Source organism: Bos mutus, chromosome 13 (genome assembly GCF_027580195.1).
Source record: "Bos mutus isolate GX-2022 chromosome 13, NWIPB_WYAK_1.1, whole genome shotgun sequence".
Classification (NCBI taxonomy): domain Eukaryota; kingdom Metazoa; phylum Chordata; class Mammalia; order Artiodactyla; family Bovidae; genus Bos; species Bos mutus.
Window position 1 is genome coordinate 21,705,489 of NC_091629.1, and position 15,584 is coordinate 21,721,072.

The following is a 15,584-nucleotide window of genomic DNA, read 5'->3' on the forward strand; positions in this document are numbered from 1 at the left end:
CTTGCTCTTGTCTCCATGGTTCCAGGCTGACACTGCCAATGCTCCTCTCCAGCAGGGTCTGATTAGGGAGTAACTGAGGCACCCTGTCTCTTTCTTGGTGCTTAAGCTTTCCTTGATCGTTTCACTCTAGTGCTACACCAACCAAAGACTGGGAAGCATTAGTGCCCATGGCATTGGAAATGGTTTTCGGTGGTTCACAAACATGTAAATGTGCTGAATCACACCACTGTTCTTTCAATCCAGACACAGTCTTAGGATGGTGCTACTATGTCATGAACACCTCTCTCACTTGCTAAGCCCCCCTTTTCAACACAGAGGAGGCCTTAAGCTCAAAGCCATCGGTTGTTGACAGTATTGCAAAAGAATCAAATCCAGTGGAACCGGATTATTTCCATAGTATTTTTGTGGTTTCTATTTCTGTAACTGACATTCTTTTTTTTTTTTGTATTCACCAACATCACCCACAAAGGGTATTTTATACCATTAAGTCTGATCATGCCATACCATTGTCAAAGTTCTCCAGTGGCTCCTCAGAACACTTAGAAAGTCGGAAACTTGTTTTCTGGAAGTTCCTTCATGATCTAACCCCTGCTGACCTCTTCCTCATCTTCTGCCATCACTCTACCCTTCACTCACTCCTCCTTCGCATTCCTCCAAGACGGAATCTCAGTCTGACCTCAGGGCCTTTGCACATGCAATGCATCCCCTGCCTGATCTATGAGTTTATGACCCTGATCAAAACAGAGGAGAACCCACCCTAAGACTGGAAAAGTATCCCCTTAGGCTGAGAGGAAAGGAGAACTCAGAAGGTTGGGGGCTCCTGCAGAGAAAATTAGGTCTGAAGGAGTCAAAACAACAGCTGTAAGCAATGGTGGCTGGGTAAATGCTGCTAGTGGACTGGTAATAGTTGCTCTTTAGGGGAAAAAAACAATGTGTGTATGTAAATTTTACTGGGATAAAGGATGTACTGTTGCACAAACCTGACAAATTTACAAATAATAATAAACACTTCATTGTAAATACTCTTTGTTGTAAACTCCAGCTAGCTAATTCTCTCAGAAATGTTTTCACTGATTTTCCTGTCAAACTCTGGATTCCAAAACCAACTGTCACTGCAATTTAGCCATGATTTCACAAAATCAGACCATGAAGAAATGCGTGGCAGCAACACGGCTCGGTAAGGAAGGTGCTCACACCGCCGAAGCATGTGTGCAGCTGTGACACGAATTCCAGGTGAAATGTTTGCTCATGTGAACGAGTAAGATGGAAGGAAAACAAGGAAGGTGTGTGTTCAGACTCCTTCACTGGTGACATGAGTCACCTGTTGGCTGAACTGGATAATAATCCCTCCATTTTTTTGTGCCATTCACAATGTATCGACTACAGACACGACAAAGTGTTAAGTTTAATTTACATTATTAACATTTTATCAATCACATTGTTGAGACTGGAAAATCAACAAAACAATACATCAAGCCCTGATCTGTCATGTTCCTCAGTCTCTCTGATGCAAAGACACTCCCTGCAGACGTTTCAAGTGACCAGCATGACATCACTGAATGCAGAATCGGCAAGGGGTGGGCAGTGCCCCTCCCCCATGCTCCTCTTGTGATACAATAGCTGTAAATCACCTTAAGAGCACAGACAAAAGCAAAATGCAGTAAAATGAGGAAGTGATGAGCTTAGAGTATAATTACCTTGGTTTTTAAGATAATTTATTTAAGTATAAATTTAAATAATTTAATTTTTTAGCAACTGTGTTTAATAATGAGCTTGCAAGAGTCTGAAAATTTAACAATCAGCTTTCACAAGCCAGCATAAGCCAGCTCCAGTGCTCTAAAGGAAGTATCTAGAAATGGGAGGAGAGGAGGACTCGGGAAGGGCCAGAGTCCTGTGGGGTGGAGCTATTTGCTCTGTCCCATTTGACTCGACCCTTGTGGCCTGGGGCAGTGGGGAGTGACCCTTTACAATGTCCCAAAGGTAGGGACCTAGGTATTGAGGGTAAAGAGAAATCCCATTCACCCTGACCAGCTGAATGGGACTAGTTGAAGACACTCCTGATGGGAGACAGAGATTAAATACACCCTTAGGGGGAAAGTCAACTCCATTCTACAGAGGTGGAAACTGAGGCTTGAGGGAGTTGTTACTTATTCAAGATCAGTAGCTGCCGAGAGGTGGAGGCCACACCTACAACCGTGTTTGTTAGCTTTCAGACCTGTCTCCTTTCTGCAAAGTCCTCCTGTGCCATCCTGGAAACTGCTCTTGGAGCGCATGACCCGCATTGTGATGGCCCTTGGATTTTAGGGCACACAACTCTGGAATTCTTCACCTTTCCCCTAATTAAAACTTATCTCCCCCAAAGGGATGACTAGCAACTTGAAAGCAGGGCCCATGCTGATTATCTGTGGTATTGCCAGCATTTAAAATTCTGACTCATTGGCTTCTGAAGATATCTTAAGAACCACCTGGTTCAGATCCCCCATTGTACATACAAGGGAAGCTGAGGCCCACAGTCAGACAGCAAGAACACCTACAGTCAGGGCTAGAACTCAAGCCTCCTACCAACCATCTGAGTCTCTGGTGAATGACAAGTGTTCTGGGCAAGGGAATTGGAGGGGTTGACAAAATGAGATCTGAGTACCAAAAAGCAGGTGTTCCCCCACAAAAGTCCCAGCCAGATGGAGAAAGAGAGCAGATAATATGGTATACTTTGCTGGATTTAGGGGTGATTCCAGGAGTGACTTCCTGCCAGGGTGGTACCTTTGAGATTCTTTGAGAAAGCCCACAGAGCAGCAGAGTCACCGTGAGATGCTCTCATCATGTCATTACTGCAGAGATGTGCGGAGTCAGTGGGGAAACTGAGGCAGGAAGGCAGAGCCTCAGGAACCCTCTGAGCCTGAGACTCAAAATGAAGACTGCAGCTCTCAGACTTTCATCCCTCTTCCCCCAGCAAAACAGACCTCTTCTGGAGCAGGGGCGAGTCTTGAAGGGCCATCTAGCCCTTGTGTTCTGGGGCCCAGGCAAGCAGGAAGCTGAAGACTAGAGCCACGGTTCCAGCACCTTCCAGATGGACCCCCTCAGGAGGCTGCAGAGACCTCGATACGACTGTACTGGACGCCAGCTGAGCTCTGCCTGTGGCCAAAGCTCAGGGGGAACCTGGAGCGCAGAGAGCAGGTGGGGCCGGAGGTTGGCAGGGCCTGGCGGCCTTCCCTGGCGGTGATGGGAGTGGATCATGCTTGGGGTCCCCATCCCTTCTCCTCCCCACTCCTACCTGAGCCTTCCTGCTTTCTGCCTTAATATACCTTTTCTCTGAACGGCCCAGCTGTTCCCCCTGGTCTTCCTGGGTCCACCTGTGCCCTCTACAGCCAGATACCCCCATCACAGCTGGGGTGACCCTCCTAAACACAAAGACTAGCTCCTGTCCCTCCTGCTGGGAAGTGACATCACGCCCAACCAGCCTCTCCCACATCACCGCCCTCCAGTCCCATTTTCCCCATCCCACTCAAGGAGAAGAGCTCGTATACAAAGATAGGACAAAAGTCATTGTGTCCAGGCAGTAAGAACAACAGGAAGAGAAGAAAAACACTCTTCGCAAAGGCAAAGTGTAAGGACTAAATCCCGAAGCAAAGTGCTCACGGTCTGAGGTCACTCTTCCTCCTTGGCCAGCCCTGACCACCTTACCATTTCTTCTGGAATTGCTGGTCTATGTCTGCCAACGACTGGCCTTTTGTTTCTGGGACAAATAAATAGATGAAGCCCAGGCCGAAGACAGCAGTCAGCCCGTAGAGCAGGAAGGTCCAGGACAAGCCAATGGCACCTGGGACAACAGGGTGGAATGTGGGCAGAGCTTAGCCTGGGCCAACTGGTTGACCAGTGTTCCAGGTGAAACACTGAAAATCAGTTCACCTTGAACAGATTCTCCAGATGGTAGCTCTGCAGAATGACCAATACACTGTCAGATAAAAGTACCATAAAGCAGGAGTGGGACTGGTTGTCCCAGAGGCAGGCAAAGGCCCAGGACCCAAATCCACAAAACATCTGGGACTGAACCTGTGTTTCCTGTGTCAGCAGGTGGGTTCTTTACCTCTGAGTCACCTGAGAAGCTTGACCTCCACTTAATGCTTATACCAGCAGAGAGAGAGTGTTGGGCTGGGAGAAGGACTGAGTTCTAGTCTTCTGATTACCTGGCTAGCCTTGGGAAGGATGTATTTCCCAATCTGTGAGATGGGGATGATAGAATATGAAACAATTCTAAGAAGCCCTTCCTCCCCTTGCTTCCTTCCTCCTCTCTCTCCCTTCCTTCCTCTCTTATCTCTCATTCATTCCACATAAAAGGAATGCTTGAAAACTGAGGCACCAGTGAGCAATTTGAATTCCCAAAGACTGGGTGTAGGGGACAGGCATGGTGCATGGGTTCTTCCACCAGCATTTCCCACAGCCCCCAAGGGCTCCTCTTTTGAAGGGGAAACCCTTGGCTGCAGGAAGTGGGAAAAAAACTGAACTCTCAGAACTGTGCCTTGGGGGTGGAGCCCCCCCACCCAGCCACCCATCACCTGGGCCCCGATGACCCCTGGCCTTGGGTCACAAGTATCCTCTGCATCTTGGACACCCCTCCCTGGTGTTCTGGGCCCATATAATTCCCACCCCACCCCACCAGCACTCAGACTGGGTCTGAATGCTAGGTAGGAAGAGATGTCACTCAAACCAGATCTGAGCAGAGCTTCCTGCTGGCAGGTGGGCACGAGCCAGTTTAAGCTGAAAAGTTTAGAATGGAAAGGAAAGGTTGTGGCTCCTGCTGGTCTCAGACACGTTCTCTCTAGGGGTAGGGGTGGGTCGGGGAGGGGACCTTCCCCTCTTCTCTGGCCTGGAGGATTTTACAGTGTGTCTGAGAGTTCTGGATGTTGTCAGGCACTTCTGTGGAGCTTCTGCACAAAATTTTATTTGGAGAATTGTTCTGCTGCTGCAAATAGGAAAAAAATGCAAACTCCTCTGGCGTAGAGTGGAAACTTTTAGTTACTGGGGGAGAATGGACTTGCCTTGATGGAGGCAGAGAGCAAAGACCCACACTCAGGGCTCCCAATCTCTGTACACCCTACCCGGAGAACAAACTCCGGGTTTGAGAACAAACTCATCCCCCGCCACCAGTCAGGGATGGCTTCCTGGACCGAGGAGAACTGGACACTTCCACTCTATCCCCCCTTCAGCCTCAACTCCCAGGTTGTCAATAAAGCCAATTCCTCCACTCCCCGCCCCCTGACCCGCCTGCTGCCAACTAATGGGGCCTGGAATGAAGTAGAAATTTCGCAGGTCATATCTTCTGTTGTCTTTGTCTCTCGACCCCTCTCATTCTTTCACTAGCACCTCAGTTTTCCTTCGGGGAACCTTCCCCAACTCTCAGTCCATGCAGTGGGGTGTCTAACACCCCACCTTGTTTAGACTGGGTATGTGACCCAAGGCCTGGGCATCAGAATATTGCAGCTTTCCAGTGACAGTTCAGTGATGGGCATGTGATCTTGCTGGGCCAATGAGAGTCAGTCCCAGGACATGAGTGAGAGCCATTGGAAAAAACAGGGTCTCCTTCCCAGGAGGCTGCCAAGATGAAGAGCCCTGCTTGTGGTCATCTTTGCAGCCATGCAGTGGGTCTGCCCCAGAATGAAGCTCACAGCACGGAAGGCAGAGCCAAGAGAGTATGAAAGCGGGCCCACAGTTTTGTTGAAGCTTCTGGATCAGTCATGGTTAAAGACAGCTACTACCCTCCTCTTTTCATGACTTAAGACAAAAACATTACCTTTTGCTCATAAACTGGTTTGCATGGGATTTTCTGTCACTTATACCCAGACGATATGGAAGCCTGGGCTCTGTTTGGAGGCAGTTGTTTCTGGGTCTTGGGCCAGGGAATTAGGTTAGAGGACTCACCGATGAGGTCGAGGAAGGAGAGGCTGATGAAGAGGTTGGCGGCCCAGTTGAAGCTGTTGCAGAAGGCAAAGGCCCTCCCTCGGATCTCCACGGGGTAAATCTCACTGAGGACAAGCCAGGTCACTAGAACAGGAGGGCAGACAGGATGCCTAGTAGCTGGGACCCAGGGCCTGGCACCCACAGTCCAGGAGGCAGTCCCCCAACAATGGGACTCAGTGCAGGGTCAGGCCCCTGACACCCATTTCTCCCTGCTGTTTCACCCCTGTGGCCATAAGATTCCCTTTAGAAGGACCAGCGACCTGGGTTTGCCCAGGAAACCAATGGGTTTCCTGGGACCCCAGACTTTCAGTGTCCTAGGCAAACTGGGATGGTTGGTCACCCTATTTATTAAATTCCTTTCCAGCCAACCCTTCTGAGTGAGCCATCCAGGGGCACATTCTGACTTTATGAAGCTTAAAAGATTTTGGGTCTTTATAAGGAAGAAAACATGACAGACACAAATTAGGCTCCTGCTCTTGGAAGAAGTAGCTTCAAAGAAGCAAGGAGCCCTGGAGTCTGAGCTCATTGTTCTCACGGTCAAGCCACCTCTGGTCCTTCTGAGACCCTGACAGTTTCAGTCCCCAGGCTTTCGGCTAGGTAGAAGGCTTCCAAGTTACCTGCAGAAGACTCCCACTTACCGGGTCCAAAGCCAATGGAGAAGGCGCTCACAAAGACCATCATGCAGACCAGCGCGGTCCAGTGCAGCAGGGCGTGCTCGGGGGTGGGAGAAAGGCGTGCAGGGGGAGTGAGGCTTAGGGCTGTAGGGTCCTTGGCTCCGGGAGGAGGCCTGGTCTTCTCAGAGGTTGACAAGACTGGCTGCCTGGGGCTCTGGTCAGTCGTGGGCGGCAGCGGTGGAGCCAAGCCCCTGGGCAGGCCGGAGTCTCCAGGGAACCCTGACAGCCTGGTGGCATTGGGCACAGCCAGGCAAGCTGGGCCAGAGTGCAGGGGCACAGCAAAGCTGACGAGGCCGAGGCCACTGACCGACAGGGCCATGAGGGCACAGCCAGCGAGCAGCAGCGCCCTGCGGCCAGCTCGGTCCACCAGCCCCATGGCCATCAGGGTAGCTGCCACCTTTACCGCACCGAGCCCCACGGAGGCCAGCACAGCGGAGGAGCCTCCCTGGAAGCCGACCGACTGGAAGATGGTGGAGGCGTAGGCGAGCACGTTGGGCTGCCCGGTCAGCTGCTGGAAAAGCACCAGCCCCAGCCCCACGACGGTCCGGACCCGCATGTTGTCCCGGGCCCTGAAGAGGTCCACAAAGGCGTATCTCGGCCTCCCCGGGTCCAGCTTTGTGGCCTCGCCTCCCTGCAGCGGGATGAGGTCCTTGCGGGTTGCAGCCCCGACTGTACCAGCAGGGAGGAAGAGGAGGCTGAGAGACTGCAGGAGAGCGGGCGCAGCGGCCCAGCCAAACATGTGCCTCCATCCCCTGGGGGCGCCGGCCAGTGCATAGTTGAGCGCGTAGGAGAGCAGGACGCCCACGGTGATGCCTGCCTCGTAGAGGGCCACCAACACTCCCCGCTGCCGTGGGCCCGCCAGCTCGGACACGTGGATGCAGCAGGCCATGGAGGAGAGGGAGATGGCAAAACCAGCCACCGAGCGGCCCAGGAGCAGCCAGGCCAGGGAGCCGGCCAGGCCCAGGCTCAGGCTGCCTGCCAACAGCACCAAGTTGCTCCCGAGGATGGCTTGCTTCCGGCCATAGCGGTCGATGAGGCAGCCCCCTACCAGGGAGGCAAGGAGAGCCCCCAGGAGCAGGCTGCCCACCAGAAGCTCCTGCTGTGAGCAGCTCAGCCCGAAATCAAGCTGCAGCGGCAGCAGGGCACCCGATATGACTGCCAGTTCATAGCCAAAGGTCAGGCCACCCAGCAAGGACACCGAGGCACACAGAGGCAGGAGGAGTGAAGGTCGGCCTGAAAAACAAAAGTGATCGGGTGGGTGCAGAATGTGTCCATGCCAGACCATCCAATCGTCCATCCGTCTGTCCCTTTCCATCTGTCCAGCCCTCCATCTCTCCATCTATTCACTCATCTATTTGTGTATCCCTCTATACATCCATCTATTCATTTATTCATCCGTCTATCCATATACCCACACATGCACGCACGCATGCATCCACTTCTTCCTTTATCCTTCATCCATCCCTTCATCCACTTCTTTCTTCATTCATCTCTCCCTCCATCCTTCCTTCCATCCATCTACCCATCCATCCACTCCTTCCCTCACCCACCCATGCCATCCACTTCTCCACTCCTTCCCTCATCCATTATCCATTCATCCATCCCCTTCATCCACTTTCCTTTTCCCTCACCCACCCACCCTTCCCTCACCCACCCACTTTCATCCATCCTCCCTCCATCCTTCCTTCCCCATCCATCTCACCCATCCATCCACTCCTTCCCTCACCCATCCACTCCTTCCCTCATCCATCCACTCCTTCCCTCACCCACCCACTCCTTCCCTCACCCACCCACTCCTTCCCTCACCCACCCACTCCTTCCCTCACCCACCCACTCCTTCCCTCACCCATCCACTCCTTCCCTCACCCACCCACTCCTTCCCTCACCCACCCACTCCTTCCCTCACCCACCCACTCCTTCCCTCACCCATCCACTCCTTCCCTCACCCACCCACCCACCCACTCCTTCCCTCACCCATCCACTCCTTCCCTCACCCATCCACTCCTTCCCTCACCCATCCACTCCTTCCCTCATCCATCCACTCCTTCCCTCATCCATCCTTCCCTCACATCCCATCCAGTTACCCACTTGATCAATTTACCCATCCACTTCCCTCACCCACCCACTCCTTCCCTCATCCACCCACTCCTTCCCTCACCCACCCACTCCTTCCCTCACCCACCCACTCCTTCCCTCACCCACCACCATCCCCACCCTTCCCTCACCCACCCACCCTTCCCTCACCCACCCAATTCACCCAAACATCCATCCATTTATTGTTCATCCAGTTATTGATCAATTTACCCATCCCTTCATCATCCACTCCTCCGTCCACCCACCTGCTTCATCCACCACATATTCTTCCATTCATTGGTCCACTCATCTACCCCTTAATTCACCCAAACATCCATCCATTTATTGATCCATCTATCCAAAAATATACTCATCCACCCGTCATTGTATTCTATTCACTATTTACCCAGATACACACACACACACCCATCCATCCATTCATTCATCCATCCAACCATTCAAAAAATTATCTGGCATCTACAGCACACTAGGCTGTGTTCTTGGGGCTGGCAATACAGTGGTGTTTTCAAGGACCTGACATTCTAGTAGAAAAAGGCAGATAATAAATGAATAGGTGATAGGTGTCATTAAAAAAAAAAAAAAAAAAAAGAGCAGGTAATGCCGGGAAAGACTGAAGGCAGGGGGAGAAGGGGACGACAGAGGAAGAGACGGTTGGATGGCATCACCAACACGATGGACATGAGTTTGAGCAAGTTCCAGGAGTTGGTGATGAACAGGGAAGCCTGGCATGCTGCAGACCATGGGGTCGCAAGGAGTCGGACACAACTGAGCGATTGGGCTGAGCTGAAAGGGGGTTGAGAGCGATGGAGGGGTTCTGTTTTAAATAGGGTAGCCAGACAGCTAAGGCATCTCTGAAGAGGGAAAACTGGAGCAGAGATCTGAATGAAGTGAGGGTGGAAGTCATGTCAAGTATGGGAGAAGAACATTCTAGACAAGGGAATAGCAGAAACAAAGGCTCTGAAGCTGGACAGTTTGGGGCATATTTGAAAAATAACTATTAATAGCTAATACTCCTATGGTACTAAGTACCAGGCTCTGTTTTAAGGGCTTTACATGTATTTACTCATTTAATTCTTACAACAACCTTAAAATCTACTATTATTAGCATCATCCTCCAAGGCACAGAGAGGTGAAGAAACTTTTTCATGCTCACACAGCAAGTGGCAAAGTTGATGTGACTAGAGAGTTCAGGCTTTTAATCATGGCCTATTGAGCAAGGAGGCCGGAGTGGCTGGAGATCAGTAAGTGAGAGTAATGGGTGATGAGGTAGGAGAGGTAGGCAGGGGCCAGATCAGGAGGACACTGACAGATTTCACTTTCAGTGGACTCTAGGCACTTTTTTTTTTTTTTAAATCAAACTCTTAAAATGTGGCCAGTGTAACTGAGGAACTGCGGTTTTAGTTTTATTTAATTTTAATTAAGTGTAAAAATAGCCACATGTGGCCAGCAACTACTGTACTGGCAGAGTAGCTAAACAGGTTGCTCTTAATTTTTAATTCACATATTTAAACAAATATTTCTGGAAGCATCTAGAGTAATCCAGACATATCTGCCTCACCCACCCCCTACCCGGGACCTGACAAGAACATTCGTAACATTGTAGTCAGATTTATGGAGTATTTGCTCTGGACCAGGCACTGCTTTGAGCCCTTTTCGTGGACTAGCTCATTTAATTCTCACCACAACTTTATGAGGTGGGCTTTTGTATTGTTTATGAAGGAGTAAACTGATCGCCATGCTCCTCAGGTGGTGCTAATGGTAAAGAATCCGCCTGCCAATGCAGGAGATGCAAGAGACCTGGGTTTGATTGGGAAGGTCCCCTGGAGCAGTGAATGGCAGCCCACTCCAGTATTCTTGCCTGGAGAATCCCCATGGACGGAAGAGCCTGGCGGGCTAAAGTCCATGGGGTCACAAAGAGTAGGACATCGCTGAGCAGCTGAGCACACACATACAAACCGATTATCAGAGACACGAAATGACTTGCCTAAGATGAAGAGTATTAATGGTAAGTAGCTTGTTGAGATTCAAAGCCTGGCAGTCTGGTTCCACAGTCTGTACCCTTAGGTACTCCAGTATAAAACCTTGGCAGAATAAGATTTCACTGTTTTCTCACTTCTGCCTCACCCCATCTATGTTAGGCAATTTTTGTGCAGGGGCGGGGAGAGGACTTTCATGGGTGGAGGAATCACCTCCCCCCACCCAGCTCATTTTTCTCCGCATCACCTCTGCCCCCCAGGAAACAACCCCCTACCATTCCCTGGCTGGCCTAGTCCTTCCTCTTCATGACCATCAACCAACATCCTGGGGACCCAGGTCCTGCCCCTTGTCACCCCCTTCTGCTCCACCTCCCTCAGTTTCTAGAGTTCACTGCCAGAAGGGAAGGTTCGTCCAGGCAGTGAGGCAATGTGAGGCAATCCCATGCAAACACAGAACTTTTCTGCCATGTCCTGGGTTCTTCTGGAGGTGAATGGGCACCCAGCCAAAGGGCCAGGGCCAAAGCTAACCGTCCACAGGTTCCACCGGAAAATGCTGAAGGACAGACTCAGGCCTCAGTGGTAAGAGCAGAACAGCAACAGTAAAGGAAGATCAAACAGTAATACTAACAAGTGTCACTGACAGGGTGTCTCCTCTCTGCAAAGACTCCAGGTGCCTTCTCTCAAGTCACCTTGGTGACAACTCTAGGTGGTACTGCTCTCATTACCCCCACTTGACAGATGGGGAAACTAAGGCTCAGATTCTAAGTGTTCTGTGAGAAACAAAGTGTTCTCACAGCTGGGAAGCAACAGGATCAGGACTCAAACGCTGTCCCATCTGACTCCCAAACCCACGTATTTAAGCTTTCCAAGGCTCCCACCACCTGCTCTATTAAGTCCTAATTCATTAGCATGACCTCCCAGTCCCTGCACGAGCTGGTGGCCCCAGCCTACCTCCTTGGCCGCCTCTCCTCTCCACCCCTACCCCCACCCCTCCGACACACCCTGCAAACACTTGTTTCCAGCACACATCATAGAGTTTCATGCTGCTCTGCCCTCTACACGACCTGGTCCCTCTCTTCCCGACCTCTGTTCCCCAAATGCTCACTCATCTTCCTCAGTCCCAGTTCACCTCCCTGAGGGGCTCTGGTAATACACATTGTGATTTGGCCTCAGTCCCCTGTGCTCTGTGGGGAGCTGCCTTCACCTCTCCTGTCTTCATCTCTCAAGTCTCTGGATCTGGGTGGACTTGACCTCCCCACCTCCAGCCCCCATCACCTAGCTCCAGACGTTGTGTCTGTGACCCAGATCTGACTACCTAGCAGGTTCTCCGGCCTTGGGCAGTGGTGAATGCCACGTGGCTGACCCTGAGCCAGTGAGAGACAGTCCAGCCCAGGGTGGTTGCTAAGGGGTTCTGAGCTGGTAGTTTACCTGCCTGGAGCAGCTGAGGGTCATCTTTCCCTAGCAGGGAATCCTGACTACACTGCCTGAGCTCCTAGATCCACCCATGCCTGAAGCCGTGGATTTTTCCTGGACCAATAAATAAGCACTTTTTTTTTTTTTTCCTGGTCAAGCTAGTTTGACAGAGACTCTAATTCCTGTACATCTTCCTCAACTTTCCAAGTCATATTTTTCTCTTCCAGCCAATTCTGCTTTCTTCTGCATTTGCTTAAGTAATCGTGAAATTGATGTGTTTTCCTTATTAAACAGGACATGATGAGAACAGAGACTTACTGTCTCCGTGTCTCTAGGCCCCAGCCCCACCCTGAAACCTAAGATGGGCCAATTAAAGCTTCTACTGAGTGAATGAAAGATTGAGTCAGGATCCACGGCAGTATCTCTACATCCCATTCCAAGGACTGTGTCAGATACATTTGAACTTAATTTAATGCTCTAGAGCAGCCAGAGAGATCCTATGATAGCCCAAGTCAGGCCACATTATTCTGCCCAGAGCCCTCCAAGGCTCCTCTTTCTCTGTGAAAAAAGCCAAAGTCCTGACAGTGACCTTCAAGGCCCTATAGGACCTGCCTCCTCTCGCTGAGCTCCTGCTGCACCAGCCTCCTTGCGGTTCCTCCTCACTCCATGCCCGTCTCAAGTCAAAGCTTTTTACCAGGTCTCACCTCTGCTGGGAAAGCCTTTCCCTCCATTTCAGCGACCCCACCCCTGCTTCCCTCTGGTCCTGCTCAAGTATCACTTTTTCATGAGGCCTTCCCTGGTGCTCTACTTAAAACTGCAAGTTCCCATGGCATCCAGCGCTTCATATCCCACTTTGCTGCTTGTTTTCCTCCATGGTACTTGTCATCATCTGAAATAACTATACATTTTACATATTTGGGGGGGCTCAACAACCAGAATATCAGCCCTAAAGGGACATGAATTCTTTGTGAGTTCTCAGTTGTCTCCTGATGCTGGGGACAGTTCCTGGCATACAGTGGACACTCAGTAAATACTGGCTGAGTAAACACATGATTGAATGAATGCGTGAATTCAGGACATAGGGGATCCAGACAGAAAGGATTTGGGCTCTTGAGTGTCTTGGTGGATTCAGGGTCTGGAAGTGGCCATGGACAGGAAGTGGAGTAAATCCTGGCCTCCAAATTATGACAGCCCAGCCTGAGTTTAGGTAGTAGATGGTTCAGCAGGTAAACAATCTGCCTGCAATGGAGGAGATACAAGAGACCTGGGTTCGATCCCTGGGTCAGGAAGATCCCCTGGGGGAGGAAATGGCAACCCACTCCATTATTCTTGCCTGGGAAATCCCATGGACAGAGGAGCCTGGTGGGCTACAGTCCATGGGGTCTTAAAAGAGTCGGTCAGGACTGAGCGACTAAACGACTCCCTTTCTATGGATTGTCTGTCTAAATATAGTATGTGAAACTGGCTCACGCTGGATGAAGTCCCTCAGTTCTTGAAAGCAGAGCTTCCCAGGGGAGAGAATCAAGGGGCAGGTGGAGAGGAAAAACCCAGGTCATGGCTGCACGTCACCAGCCGCAAGTCGCAGGGCACCTTCGGTGAATGACTCTAGAGCAGCCTCTCAGCCAGAGGCACAAGGAACTGGATCCCTCCCCGGCCAGAGACCTGCCGTGGCTTCCCTTGCAACTCCAGGGAAAAGCCAGGGGTGAAGCTGACCCATGCAAATATCTTCACCCAGACGGCTGGCTTCCAAGTGTCCTATCAACAGGTGATATAAGTGAGACTGTTGTTGATACTATCAGTCAGCTCACTTCCTTTTCCAGAAGCCATACCTGTAGCAGCTGCCTTAATTCCTGCATTAACCCTGTGTCACAGACACTGGTGCCGTTCCCATTTTACAGCTGAAGCAACTGAGGCACAGAGAAGTAAGGACATTTGCCTAGGGTGAGAGTTTATCAAGTCACAGAGCAGATTCTGAACTTGAGTAATCTGATTCCAGAGTTCCGATGTTGGGTGTGATTTAAAAAAAAAAGAAATCTCACGTTAACGGACCATTTACCATGTGCAAGTGGTATATGGAGTATTTAAGTTCATATTCTCATGTCATTCACATGGCTTCCCTGTGATGGGGTGTTTCCTGGTGACTGTTTTGGAGATGCGGAAACTAAGGTCAGAGAAGTTAACTACCCTGTCCTAGATCAGGATGCACCTGGGAAATGGGAGAATGAGGGCTGGAAACCCCCCACCACCTGTCTTTCTGATCCCCCAAATCTACATACAGGTCCACTGAGTCCCCAACCCCCAAACCAATGTCTGCCAGGTGGATCAATGATTGACCTTTTGAGGCTTCTGAATCCAGAGAGAAAAACACAAACCTTAGTCCCCCGGAGCAACAAAGAAGTTTCCTAATCTTCCCCCGCCCCCCACACCCCGCCCCCACTTTCCTCTATCTCCCGTCTATTAGGCATCTGACAGCAGAGGTTTTTGTCTGTTTTGTGTAGAGCAGCATCCCAAGCCTAGAACAGTGCCTGGAGAGAAGTGCTCAGCGAATCCATGAATGAGTTTGCTCCTTTCGGAGCCTCTTCTTCGTCTGCAGAATAGGAGCAATTTCACTCGTGGGACGCTGCAAGGCTTCAAGCGGTCAGGAGAGGGTAGGGCCCCAGAAAAAACTCCTGGTATCAAGTTAAGGAGCCCTCTCAGGTCACTTTTTTCTGGGCAGAAAGGAGCGTGGAAGGAAGTGGGCCCAAGTCCCTTCCCAGCCCCAGCCAAGGCCTGCTGTCCCGGCGGCCACCCGAGTGGGCGGTATCTGGTCTGGGAGCGGCAGCGGCGGGCAGAGGGTGCGCGCGCGCAAGGATGGGGTCGCGGGGCTTCCCGGCCCGAAGCACCCCTCTGCCCGCAGCGCCGATCGCGACTTACCCATGGTGACCAGGGCTCCCGAGGCGAGCGGGGAGCGCCGGGGGACTGGGTGTGCATCGCCCCCGCCGAGTCCCTGTCTCGGCAGCCGCAGCCGGACAAACTTTCCGGCCCGCCTCCGTCCCACCCTCCCCGCCTGTCCGCCTGCAGCGCCGCCGCCACGTCGGCCAGCTTAGGGCCCCTGTGCTCAGGGGGCGGGACGGCGGTGCGCTCGGGACGTCGCCAGTCTCGCCCGGCCCGGCTGGGACCCCACCCACCGTCATCCCGGTTGCGGGTGGGGAGCCCACAATTTGTCCTCCTAGAGGAAAGGAGTCAGAATCACTGCGATCCACGCTAGTTTGGCCTCTCCAGCGAGCGTGTGTACATCCGCACTGACACACACCCACTTCAGCCGCTCAGGCTTTCACGGATTCATGTTCCATTCATTGAACACTTAGGTTTGGACACCTCCCACCTGCCCTCAGGCACTCTCCTATGTCTTGAGGATGGGCTGGGAGAACCAGAAAGACAGTTCGTTCTATTCCTGTGGAGTTTACTTTCTGGTGTGGGAAGCAGAAAGATA

General features: G+C 51.6%; 1 protein-coding gene across 1 annotated transcript; it reads right to left on the bottom strand.

The window, feature by feature from the left end:
* Window positions 1-1,198: 1,198 nt before the first annotated feature.
* SLC2A10 (solute carrier family 2 member 10) lies at window positions 1,199-15,169 on the bottom strand. The gene is made up of 5 exons (XM_070381092.1): window positions 15,026-15,169; window positions 6,594-7,862; window positions 5,917-6,039; window positions 3,682-3,817; window positions 1,199-3,156 (listed from the first exon to the last, which is right to left on the bottom strand). The coding sequence occupies exons 1-5, from the start codon at window positions 15,027-15,029 to the stop codon at window positions 3,078-3,080; spliced, it is 1,611 nt and encodes a 536-aa protein (XP_070237193.1). The 5' UTR covers window positions 15,030-15,169; the 3' UTR covers window positions 1,199-3,077.
* Window positions 15,170-15,584: the final 415 nt, after the last annotated feature.